Raw genomic sequence first — 14002 nt, 5'->3', positions numbered from 1 at the left:
TTTATATAACACTGGATTTTAGTTGGGATTTGAAGGAAACCAGGAGATAGAAATAAATTAAGGAGAACAATCCAGGCTTAGGGAAAATTCCCAGAGCTGATAAATAGGGTGTTTTGGGCACAGAACACTGAACAAATGAACTGGAAGAAAAGTTAGGGTACAAAGTATTACAGAATAGAGAATGTGGAATATTAGAGCTAGAAAAAAGATCTGAGATTCCTCCAATTCCTCATTTTACAGAGAATATAACTGAATCTCGGAGAAGGAGAAATGATTTGCCTAAAGTCACATATCTTGTCAGATGCAGAAATAGGACTAGAAAACAAGGTTTCTTGATTAAATTTTTATTTCTCTTTCAACTATAGCAGGATTCCCTTAATAACATTACAACATGATTCTGATTCTGGTAGTTACTCTGTTGCTTCTGATTGACTGGTCTGTGTAACTTGTTTGCATATGAGCTATCATATGTGGAACTAGGATGGAAGTCAGTGTTCTTAATTGATGTGATCGTCCTCTTTCCATTAAGAGCAATGGGGTTTCTTTATATAGCATTTTCCACATTCCAAGCCCTTTAGATACATGTATTCTCATAACTCTTTTGTGAATGGGGAAGTTTCAATAGCCAATTTACAGATAGGGAAATGGAGGATCAGAGCTCTCTGAATTAATTCAAGATCCCCCGATTAGTTGGAAAGAAATAAAATAGGGCCTAGAACTCAGACCTTCTGATAGCCAATTCAATTTTTTCCCCATTAGACTACCCGAGAGCAAAAGAAAAATTATTTCGGTATTAGGAGTAATTTCAGAGAAACTTTTGCTCTTTTGTGGGATGGAGATAGTAAAGCGCATGTATTTACTCTCTATTAAAGCTCTGGGGAATTAGGGAGGATTTTACTATAAATGAAACAAAAACAAGATGCAGGGACATGAGATATTCAGATTCTAGATGATATTGCATCCTAAGGAGATATTTGAAGGTGATTTCTTCTTAAATACATTGTTGGAAGACAACACCCATGCACATCAGTCTGCCTACATATGAGCTCACTGTATTCTTCTTTGATGTCTTTTTTATTATATGAGGTAACCCTGGCCTCTATTATGATATCAAAGGATCTTTGAGAAGGGACCATATAGAAGCCAACCAAGGATCCTTTCCTCCTCAATACATTCAACTGACTCTTCACCATTCTGTTTCCTCTAGATGCACTTTAGCATAAAAATTCAACTTAAGATGCTGAGGAGGAAACTGAGACCCATTCTCAGAAATCCACAAAGATGATAAAGGGCAGTGTTGTATAATAGCTAGTCAGAAGACCTGGATTCAAGGCCTATCTTCAACTAACACCAGCTGTGTGTCTATGGCCTTCAACTTTAACCAAGTGTCAGAATCATATTATCAGATACCAGAAAAACTATAGAATGCAGTCCAAATCAGATTAAAATGTAATTGGGAAATTTTTAACAAAATGAAGGGAAATGAAATACAAATTGTAAAATGATAAATTTGTAGTTTCTAAGTCAATAGGCACCCACAGGGATCCATCTCCATTTGTGATTGACTCCATTGATATAAGCAACACTCTAAGGCTTTAAGTTTCAGAAAAAGGGTCCTGAATTAGGGTCCTGGGAGTTCCCTATATTAAAGAATACACAAATCTAATTTTTGTCCTTTATCTCTATCATATTGGCAGTAATTGGTAGAGCTAGGATTTAAACCCACACATTCTCACTCCAAATCTATTTCTTTTTCTGATATATCTTCTATATGAGCTATGAAAAGTCCCACAAAGTGGAAGCATTTCAGGCATGGAGCTAGTAAGAGCTTGGATCCATTGTTCAATGATTAGATCATTGTACAGAGCACAGAAAGTGAGATGCCTTCTCTATCTCTTCTCTCCATGTCTTTGCATGTCTATTTTCATACCTATAATACACAGCTTTTTAAATTCGATTTATAGAATCATTTATTTTCTTAAAGACTCAATTCAGGCTCTACTTTCTATAAGAATTTTTCCTGGTTCTTGTTGCTCCTAGGGCATTTTCCTTTTAAGAACTATAATTTAATTTTTTTAAATACACATAGCTTCATGAATAATGTTGGAAGAGAAAAATCAGAACAAAAAGGAAAAACCAAGGGAAAGGGGAAAAAACAAACAGAAAAAAGAAGTGAACATATCATGCGTTGATTTACATTCAATCTCCATATTTCTTTTTCAGATGCAGATGGGATTTTCTATCCAAAGTTTATTGTGATTGCCTTGGAGTGCCTTTTCCTTTAAAGCAGTTACTTCTATTTATTCTGTATATGTCTTGTGTGTTCTCATTTATGTACATTCCCTTGATGAATAATATAAGTATCAATCAGATAAAGATTTCTTATTTTCTTCAGGCAACTCTTGAAAATCACTTGACAAATCATGGAATGCTAGGCCTTTTTGTTGAAAGAATTACTGAGACCAGTAAAAACATTATTTTGTTCTTTAAAAAATGCATATTTTATGCATTGCAAGAAAAATAATATCTTTTTCCTAAAAGGGTGGCCTTTCACGGAAAGAAATTGGTGTGACCTAAAATGTTTAGACTTTCACATAAGTAAGATATGTTCTATGTCTGTTTATTGCTTTGCAGAATAATGACTTACCTTGTGTCCTTGAGGCCCCGGTAATCCAGGCACACCAGGACGTCCCTAGCAAAAAGAACACAGGAAAGAATAAGGTTATGAGCACCTTCCTCTAAAAATATGTTCCATTCACACTGCATAAGCTTTGAATATACATTATTATTTATATTTTGTCTTCCTTATTAAAATGTGAGCTTCTTGAGACCAGAGATTGACTCTCGACTCTCTCTGTCTCTGTTTCTCTCTCCCTCACTTCTTTATATATATACATACATACATATATATATATATATATATATATATATATATATATATATATATACACATACATACATATATATATAATATTGATATATTTTTATGTCTGTATAAATATATTATCTCTCTCTCTCTCTCTCTCTCTATATATATATATATATATATATATATATGTCTGTCTCTCTGTATGAATGTATATGTCTCCTCAAATACAGTACTTGGAAATATTAAGTATTTAGTAAATGTTTATTGACATATTGGGCTAACTTTCTCAGGCTCTGACATCTTTTAATTATGTAAACCATCTAGGGCAGACAAGGAAGCATAGAAACATGGTAAATGGGATTTAATATGGTTCATCTTGTTGAGGCAGATTCTTGAGAAGAGTTGGGCCTTAAACTGAAAACTGTGGGCTCATTTGGATTTAGAGATACTGAGGGTGGCAGGATATTCTAGAAGATGGAAAGAGTCTACAAAACATACAAATTTGGGAATGTGACATAGTTTTGGAGTTCCATGAAGGATTGGACTGGAATTGGACTGAGCAAAAATGAAAAAGGAAGTCAGATCAGTGTTTGATTCTGAGTAAGAGAAAGCCCTAAACATGAAAATCCAGAGTTTACACTTAACAAAGTGCTCATGTTCTGGTCTTTTTGAAAAAATCTCCATATTTTTTAATGAACTAATAAGAAATATCTATAGAAAATAGGAAAAAAGGTCAAGTGCTTATTGCCCAGATCACACAGTTGGCAAATACAAAAGACTGTAAAGGTAATAGCAAATGGGGCAACAACTTCATATGAGAATAAATAAAGATAATGAAACACCCTGAAAACTTGGTCAAATGCTCAAGTTGATACCTAGGTTTGACAGTCTCCTCCCATTTATTTTCTTTACTCTGATCCTTATTTGCTATTGCTTAGATTCCCTTGATTAGATACTTTGATCTGACCTCCTGTCACCACTTACATATTTTGATGTCCTTATTATAATTCCATTCTAATTCCATGTTTTTTCTTTTCTTTTTTTTTTCTTTTTTTTTTTTTTGGTTTTTCATCATGAGCTACATATATAGTAGTCTTCCTGCTACCTTCCCATAAGTTATTCTTCCACAGATATTCCCCTTTAGGAAGAAACTCCCACAAAGACATTGCCATTCCCATCACTGCCCACTTCCTCCTTTTGCCCCTCCACTCCCATCAACTTGATCAATGAGCCATCCTGTGGGAGTATACCTGTTTCTCTAATGAGATTGTTCTGTGATTTCTATCCCGTAGGACCTTCCATTCTCCTGAAATAAGGTTATTTACCCTCTTACTCCTTTGTAATGTTACTTTTACTGAAGTATTTTTGTAAATGAGGTACCAGAACTAGATGCTAACTATTTTTGTTATTCCATTGATGTGAGGTTTTTGTAGGAAATGGTTGATCACTTATTTCAATGGAAGTAGAATTTCTTTCACATTCCTCCTTATCTCTCTCTTACAAAAATCAAAACAAAAGCTTATTCCCAATCAATCTCATGAGATTGAATGTGATGTGTAACTCATTCATGTGCACCAAACATCGAATTAGAAGACTAGATAATTACTTCCACCAAATCCTTATGACCATTTGACATAGCTCCCTGTGACACAGAAGCCATTTGAAATTCCACTTACTGGCTCTCCTTCCTTCCCTTTCCCTGGTGGCCCAGGTTCTCCAGGAGGGCCAGGATCACCTCTGGGACCAAGTGGTCCTGTTTTTCCTTCATCACCAGGTTCTCCCTGTGGGTAGCAAAAACATAATTATAAGTTTAAAATAATTTTCAGAATAAACATGCAATTATGTATCACCAAGATATTACTTTGTAGAACCCCAGAATCTTCGTTTTGTAAGAGATCACAGAAATATCCAATCCAAACACTACTTAAAATGTAAGTTTACTTTACAATATAATGGAAGAGTGGTCAACTAGTATCTGTTTAAAGATATCATGCCATAATGACCAATTTTTTAAAGGTTAATTTTTGTTTTTATATCAAGGTCGTTATCTTATCTGATATCAGTGAATTGAAGAATTAAATGGAATAGACCTTTATAGTCAATGAGCTCCAACCTTTATTTTGTGCTTCCTTAACAAGTGGCCAACCTATTCTGCTTGAACATTGCTAGAAATACAGCTTATTTTCTTCCAAAAGATAGTCCAAAAGAGTATGATCCCTAATTGTAACTGAATGTTTTATATAGGAGTAAAATCTACTTCTCAATGTCTTATCTTAAATCTTATAGCCACACAAAATGAAATTGATCTGACCACTGACACTAAAATATTTAAAGATCACTATAATGTGTTCCTTTTTCTAGATGAAATAGCCCCAATTGCTCCAAATGTTATACTATGCATTTTCATATGAACTCTTTTCTTCTTAAGTTACACTTCAGCTTGCCTAAGTTCCTCTGAAAATATAGTTTACAGAACTCAACATGCAGGATGGGGTCTAAATAGGAAGTAGGAGAGCAAGAGGGTATCACCTTTTATTTTTTATGTTCTCCTTCTTTTAATGAAGCCTTAAGTTTTATTTATTTTTTTGGTTGTTTTTGTTCTGGTAGCCACGTCACACTTTAAACTCATATCTAATCTTAGTCAATAAATAGATCTAGATTTTGGGCACATTGATTATCATCAAATTAGGTGAGGTTTTTCCCTTTATGTAACTTTATAATAGATTTTTTGAACCTAAATAAATGATTTTACATTATCTATATTAAAATATATGGCACTGACCAAGATTTTCTTTTTTATAAAATTACTCTCCCTATAAGATGTGTCATTTTTTACCAAAAAATATTTTGAAATCAGAAAGAATTCAAAAAACTGTCAATGGATAACAAATAGAAACCATTTCTTATCAACATAAAAGTCAAATGGAGATAGGAAAAATAAAACTCCTAGGAACTACTCCTGCCAATGTCCTCAGCTGTGGCTATGCTCCTAAAATTTATGTAAAATTGATTTTGTATCCAGATATGAAATTAAACCAATACTTTTCAAACATTTGTATAAAACTCTGTGCTTAGTTCTAGAAGTAACCCTATATTTGTGAAATAATAAAGTACTTTGCACCAATTATTCATCCCACAAACACTTTCTGCTACCTAGGACTTGTGCTAGGTAAGAAATGTGAAGAACAACATAAAGAAGATCCAACTCACTTCCAGTTGATCAATGATGGACAGAAATAACTACACCCAGAGAAGGAACACTGGGAAGTGAATGTAAATTGTTAGCACTACTGTCTATCTACCCAGGTTACTTATACCTTTGGAATCTAATACTTAATGTGCAACAAGAAAATGGTATTTACACACATGTATTGTATCTAGGTTATACTGTAATGCATGTAAAATGTATGGGATTGCCTGTCATTGGGGGGAGGGAATGGAGAGAGGGGGGGATAATTTGGAAAAATGAATAGAAGGGATAATATTATAAAAAAAATTCTAAATAAAAAAAAAGAAATGTGAAGAAATCATAGATCTGGTCTCTGCCCTAAAGAGCTTAAAATCTAATATACTTCAAATTAATATCATATTTATGTGTACTTAAGTGATAGACATAAAGTCTAGCATACACCTTAATAATTGTTTGTTGAACTAGATTAAGTTGAACTTGTGCACATATTTTCTCTTGTCCATTAAATGATAAGTTTCTTAAGGGCAAAAACAATGAATAATTTAACTTGATAAGCCCTGGACAAATCACTGAACATTTTAAAAGCACATTCATTTTGGGGAATCATGAAGGGAACAGCTCCAGAGAATTTGAGTTTGACCTTGAAAGATGGGTAAGATTTCAAATCTATAGTGGTGCAGTTGATATGTTGGTTAGCTTTCATAAACTGATTTTTTTTCCACTTTTTCTTTGGATATCATTGTTATGAGAAATGATTCATAGGGTAACAAGCAAAAGGAGAAATATGCTTGAAAATCAGTGTGATATAAATATAAATTCTACCAATAAAAACAGATAATTTAAAAATAAATGAATAAAAATATGATAAAGAGGTTAGATCAGGCTAAGAAAAGAGCATAGACAAGATGATGTAAGACAAACAGAAAAGAATGAATCACAAAATTTGGCTACAATGTAGAATACATGCAAGGAAGTGAAGAGAGAAAATCTTAGACTGGTAGTTTGATGCCATCTTATAAAAGCTGCTAAACTTTGAAATTAGTAGGAATGCATATAGAATCTTCCTCATTGCAGTTTCTCTCATTCTCATATCTTTGAAATACTGTATTTGCAATATATATATATATATATATATATATATATATATATAGTTGCCTCTGCAAAAGATCCTTCAAGTCCCTGAATTTGTGATCAAGGGTTTAAAACATATTTGCATGTGTTCTCTGAAGTACTGCAAATACTTGTGTGCAAATTTATGAGACATTCTTGGAATATTAGCACTGGAAAAGGTCTTAGAACTTAAATGTCAGAACATAAAACATAGAATGTTATACCTCAAAAGGACATTAGACTTTATGTCATCTAACATCTTAATTTAATGAAAGAAAACAATGAGACTTGTAGCGAAGAAGTGATCATGGTCATATAAACAGATTACAATTCTTACCTTTTCTCCTCTTTCACCAGTTTTTCCTGGTGGTCCCATGACTCCAGGTATTCCCTAAAGGAAGAATAAATTATGTTGGTATAAATTTGTATTTTAAAAATACTATTTTTAGTATTTTTGGACTATTGCTTAGACATAACAACCAAAGACAGAAAACAAATTCTTTCTAGCCCTTCATTATACTTTCATGCCTCTGTCATCTTTCCATATTAGAGTTGTAGAAAAATTGAAAAATTGGGCCAAAGTCAGTGACCAAGGGGATGGATTGGTGATGAAAAATGTCATCCACAAATAGCATCATATTTTATTTTCAAAATGTTACCACCTAATTCATTTATTGCTTGGAATTCTAAATCTAGTTTATCAGAGCACCTTCATCTCTTTTTATATGGCTTTTCCAAGAATAACACATTCATTTTGATGGCAGCATCAATAATAACATTTGCTAGCACTTATCCCTTTGTATCTTTCTCAAGGGCCACATACTAACCTCTGAAAAGTCATATGTGGATAGGTATCTCAGTGAGTGACTCTTTTCATCAGATACCGCTTCTATAAATCTTAGCTTCCTCAGTTGGAAATTAAGATTTAGTTACATGAAAGTCTTGAGGATCAAGTGAGTTAAGAGATAAGAAAATACTTAGGAAAAGACAGACATGCTTTGGAAGATATAATAATTTATGGGCTACATTAACTTTTGGCTAGATTCACCAACAGAAAATTAAAATGCCTTATAAGAAATGAATTCTATCATAAGAAGAGAATTATTATCATCTATTTCTTTTAAGATTATATTGAATTAATTAATTCAAGAAAATCAATGGAACAGTCAAGGAGACTTGGGTTCAAATATTATTTTTTTATGTTAAATAGTCAAATAGATAAGTAATAATGTTATTTTGCTTACAATTTTCATATAATCAAAACAGTAATGATAATAATATTTGTAGTTATATATCTTAAAAGGTTATCATAAGAACCTTACCATTCCCTCTAAAGCTGTGATTTCATAGATGCCAGAAACTTCTGATAAAGATACTCCAACTACCAATAAAAATCAATAAGTTCTCTGCAATTTATTGTCTTTGAGAACTTGCTGGAATAAAGAGAGGCATCACAGTACAAAATAATTATGGGGGAAAAGTAGTTTTGGGCAGGGAGAAGAAGAAAGAGAAATTAGAAATAAGCACTGAATGGAGAGCCTGAGATAGATGGAGGGTCACAATGAAGATTAGAGGGACATCTTGCCAATGTTCTCTTCCATAAAAGATAAAAGACTGTCATTGTTTCAGTGTGGGACTTGAGAGACAGGCTTCCTTATTGATGACTCAAGTGTCTGTTTTTATTGGGCTGTAACTGCCAGAGGGAACTGTGACAGGTAGGAACTCATGGAAAACCTTAGCCTTAAACCTATATTTATGGGTCTTAGTCAGAAATGCAGAGCTACCCAAATATCTATCCTAATTTATATATATATTATAAGGACTTTGGAGATTTGACTTGTCCTGAGTGAGCATCCATAAGATATCCCAAATCTCAGGTCAGCCATATGTAAAGAACTTTAAAAGGGAAAGGGACTGGACTTATGATATTATCAGTATAAAGAACTGCCAGGTTAAAAAAAATACTCTACCAACACAGGTCAGCACCTTCTCTACAACCCATATCTTCTTATCTTCAAGGTAGGCTCTCAAAATATTATCTCAATACTACTACCAGAAGTAGCATGACATAATCAATATAGTTTACTCTAGAGTGAGGAAGACATCAAAGTAAAAAATCTGACATATATTGACTAGAAGACCAACGAAAAGTCCCTTACCTCTCCATGCCCCAAGTAACTATTAAAAAAAAAAAAAAAAATATATATATATATATATATATATATATATATATATGTATGTATGTATTTTCTAAATTCTAAACATTGCTTAAATCTGAATCACTATTGTAAATAATAAGAACATCCTTCAATTTTAGAGCTAGAAGTTTATTTAAACATCTTTTTTTAACACAGTCTCCACATCTCACAGGAATGAAATAAAGTCCCGGAGAGGATTTTTTGAAGTCACACAGGTAATAAGAGGCAAAGGAAAATTTAAACTCAGTCTTCTGAGCCAAAGCCTAGTACTTTTTCCATTGGGCTACAAAAGAGGTGAAACCCAAACTCAACCCAAGTTTTCTGACTCTAAGACCTCTACTCTTTCCACAAGAAATGACCAATAAAAAGAAGAAAAGAAGGTTCTAACTGAGTAGAGATAGAGAACAGCAGTACTTTGAAACTGCAGGATTAAAGATTAGAGTGTGAAAACAGCACTGGCTCAGAGGCTAAGTGACTGTCAAGGGTGAAGACTGAAGAGTGATTGGATTAATTCAGATTGCAATTTTTCCCTGGGAAAAGTAAAGACTCAACAGGGATTTGAGGTTTTCAGCAAGGCCCTATAGTGGAGCCTTTAGAGAAAAGTAAAAGATTTTTAGTTGTTTCCATAATGATTGTATTATTCTAACTCTTCACTGTGAATTCTAACTCATTAAAGTTTATCTTAATGGGCTTCAAGTAGAGGGGAAAAATGCCACCTTAGTAAAGCAGTCCTAAGCTATTAGAGCTGAAAAGGCCCTTAGGGACCAGAATAAGTCTGCTTGAGTCTGTGAAAAAGAACAGAAGAGGTAAGGATTGGATGTTTTCTACTGGAAATTATTTAATTAAACTTTTCATTCTTTTCCTCTCCTATCCTATCCAGATAGATTTAAAAGTTAGGTTTTCTTTATACTTTCGGAATCTTGAAATTCTGAATAAAAGTAAAAGTCAAGAAGAAGGAAAGTATTCTTTCTAGGAAATTATGAGATATTAAAACTTGGAGAAATGACCTAAAGATTATCTATGGCAAATCCTAACCTGATATAGGAATTCACTTTATAAACCAGGATAATTGATCCAAAGTGCAGTGCTCCTAACTGAGGAATCACCAATATCATCACTACCACTCCTCCCAATTCAACCATAACTAACACTAGTAATGGAAGTAGTATGGCACATAGGAAAGACTTGAATCAGTAGACCTGTGTTCCAACCCTATCTCTCTCAGTGATTTGTGTGACCTTGAGAAACTCATCTAAGTTTCCTGGGTTTCAGTTTCCTCATCTCTAAAAGGAAGGGATTGTACCAGATGGCCCCTTGTGTTTCTTACAGCTTTAGATCAATGACCTTGTTAGAAACTGATTGAAATTTCTTACTCCAAGGTCTGTGTTTTTTCTACTGCACCAATTAGAGCCCAATTAGAGACAAGCTTTCATCTTTCATGGGATTAAGTCTGTATAATTCTCGTGAATCAATCAGGGCAAATAACTTCTCACTGCCAGAGTTATTTAAGTGGAGGCTGAGTGACTTTATTTTCCAAACTCTTACTCTGGGGGCTCAAAATACTTTAGAGTTGGTTCTGGATTTATAAATGCTATATTTTAACATCACATCTACCTGGTCCTATCAAACTGGATAATTGTTTATCCACTAACCAACCTAGCTCTGTGTGGAAAGGGTCACAACCAGAGGTTTGGGAATCAGGAATATGATTTTATTTTATTTTATTATCAGTGCAACTCAAGAAGATGAGTTACTAAGACTGGGATATGTCACAATCTCCAATGTCAGTGGAGGGAGAACCAGTAAGTTGAAGGACATATATGTGAATAACAAATGTGTAAACTATTTGCATTTGAATAGAACATTATAATTTTAAAAGCATGCCATACACATTTTCATATCAACCCTGTAAAGCTGGTAGGGGCAACTATTGTTTTCACAGTTTTAGAAATATAAATATCATCTGCAAATTCAAAGAAGTTAAGTAACTATAGAACTAACCATTGGCAAGACTGGGATTTGCCTAAATCATCTTTCTTTTCATTAAGCTAGGCTACCTTCTGGTTAGAGAGTTGGTGTGCCATTTTTTTAGAAGAGTGACTTAGAGTGGGGGGAATCTCATGACTTTAGGCATTTTTCTGAAGGTAAATGGTTATTATTATTATTATTTGTGAAGATGAGGTAGATATTTAGACCTATGAGTTCATTAATATAGGGAATTAGTGACTTACTACCACTATACTTTCAATATATCTCAAAGGCTGGAGTTTAACTCAAGTCTTCTTGATTCTAAAGTCAGCTTTCTGTCTCCTATGACATTGCCTCTCTATATGCAGTCAAATAATTCAAATAAGGTCATATGTTCCTCCTCTGGCCATTGTGTTCCTTGGTTCACCATTATGACACTCTGGCCTCTGCATCCATTCAGAACAGTTCACAACTTTCTTCAAATACTATTGCTGTTATTGTTTACAGCATTTTCTTGGTTCTGCTCATTTTACTCTTCATTTCATGCAAATCTTTCCATGAACTTCTAAAACCAATTCGCTGATCATTCCAAATAGCCCACTAATATTCCATCCCAATCCTGTACCACAACTTGTTTCAACATTCTCCAATTGGTGGGTATCTATTCAATTTCCAGTTATTTACTATCACAAATAAAATTGCTATAAATACTTGAGAGCACAGAACTGCTTTTGCTTTCCCCTGATCACTTGGAGAAGCAACATAGTAGCGGTAAGGAAGTTATGCTTCTGATCAATTTCCTTTCTCCTCATGTTGATTACATACCACATTTCCTGGGAGACCACGGGTACCAGGGGGACCTATTGGTCCAGGAGCTCCCTGTTGAAACAAAAAGGAAAGAGATTCAGATACAGCTAACTCCTCTTTGTTACTGACATATTTTCATTTTAGAGAAATTCTCTACTTAGAGTTAACACTGTCTTTTTTTTTCCCCTAGCACAGCCAAGTGAATGTATTTCCATCATAGCTAATCCATGCTCTGCTCTCCATGTCCTGTCCCGACTCTAAGAACAGTTATCACTGAGATGATTTTTAGGAGATAGCCAAGAAAGTCAACCACCAAAGCTGCAGCTCTTTCACCATAAGCTGCTTACACCCTGCTTAGATAACACCTTGATTCTGAGGCACCGGCACTTCACAGGAGCAGAGCAGCCTCCTTAGCCTGGAAAGAATCTAGAGTAAAAAAAAAAATTGAGCCCATCTCATACAAAAAACTCATGCACCCAGAAGCAGTCATGTCCCTTAGAATTGATATTTTATTGGTTCATTATTACTAGTATTGTGGTAATTGTCAAAATCAACACGAGAAACCTTTCTATGCTGGATCTGCCCACTCTCAGCAATGGTGTAACCCTGCTAAACAAATGGCTTCCTGTTGGTAATGCAATTGAGAATCTGAGTCAAAAGCTGACCATGCAGTGCATTACATGAGTCAGGGAGAGGAACACAAGGAAGGGATACTTTATATATATATTTCATAGTCTTTATTTTTTTCTTTTGTTTTTATTAATTTTATAATTATAATTTTTGACAGTACATATGCATGGGTAATTTTTTTTTTACAACATTATCCCTTCTATTCATTTTTCCAAATTTTCCCTTCCTTCCTTCTACTCCCTCCCCTAGATGTCAGGCAATCCCATACATATTAAAAGGAAGGGATACTAAAGAAGACAATGATTAAAAACATTTACCAAAGTTAGGGCAATGGCTATGTCTGCCTCTCTCCATCTTTCCTTTCTTCTTTTCTTTCTTTTTCCCCTCCTTCCCCCTTTTCCTCCTTCTCTCCTTCCTTTCTTCCTTCTTTTTTCTTTTCTTTCTTTCCCTCTCTCCCTTCCTTCATTCTTCCTTATTTTTCTTTTTTTTTTCTTTCATCCTTTCTTAATATATCTCACTGACTTCTCCCTTTATATCACAGTCATTTCTGGAGGGAGGCAGAAAACTCTCATACCCCTCTAAATGAGGCTCTCCCTTGAGACAACGTAAAACAATTAAGCAAAAATAACCAATACACTGAGTGTATTCTGACAATGCATATAACATTCTATATTAGGAGTCTCTATTCTTTCTACTGTAAACTGAAGGAAGCAGAGCCCATAAAACAAAAGACACATTGACAACAATGTAAGCAGAGAGAAAAATAAAATAAAACCGAGCACTGAGAATTATGATGACAAAGATTAGCCCCAGAAATGTGATAAGAAATGAACCTCCTCCCTTCCTTGCTGAAGGAGGGAGCTCTAGTTGAGAAACATAACCTATACTGTTCTGTATAGCTGATATCTTCATTTCTTTTGCTGAAATGCCTTTTCCTCCCTTTCTTTAAATATTTTTGTCACAAAGGATGATGGTTTGCTAAGTGGGGAAAGGCAGAATATTTGCAAATAATTTTGCTATAGAAAAGATGAATATTTACATTTTCTTTTTAATTTCTTGTCATTTAACAACTAGTCTTGAGGAATATGGAAGAGTATAGTGTGCTTGTTTGTATATGTTTCTCTATTATCTATCTATAGATATCAATTCAAGGAGCACTGGAGACAGGTAGAGAATTTGAGGCCAGGGTTCCCTTAGGGACCTTAGACCAACCAGATTAACTAGGGGGCC

The 14002-nt window shown here is 34.1% G+C and overlaps 1 protein-coding gene across 2 annotated transcripts in view; it reads right to left on the bottom strand.

Moving 5' to 3' along the window:
* COL22A1 (collagen type XXII alpha 1 chain) overlaps window positions 1-14002 on the bottom strand; it is a 578696-nt gene that overhangs the window by 124225 nt on the left and 440469 nt on the right. For both annotated transcript variants that reach the window (XM_074264749.1, XM_074264757.1), the window contains 4 exons: window positions 12161-12214; window positions 7507-7560; window positions 4546-4650; window positions 2648-2692 (listed from right to left, as the gene is read on the bottom strand). In XM_074264749.1, the coding sequence (XP_074120850.1) occupies window positions 2648-2692; window positions 4546-4650; window positions 7507-7560; window positions 12161-12214 (258 nt within the window). The remainder of the gene's footprint in view (window positions 1-2647; window positions 2693-4545; window positions 4651-7506; window positions 7561-12160; window positions 12215-14002) is intronic.

The sequence above is a fragment of the Sminthopsis crassicaudata genome, chromosome 1 (assembly GCF_048593235.1).
Source record: "Sminthopsis crassicaudata isolate SCR6 chromosome 1, ASM4859323v1, whole genome shotgun sequence".
Classification (NCBI taxonomy): domain Eukaryota; kingdom Metazoa; phylum Chordata; class Mammalia; order Dasyuromorphia; family Dasyuridae; genus Sminthopsis; species Sminthopsis crassicaudata.
This window is presented reverse-complemented; position numbering and strand designations above follow the sequence as displayed.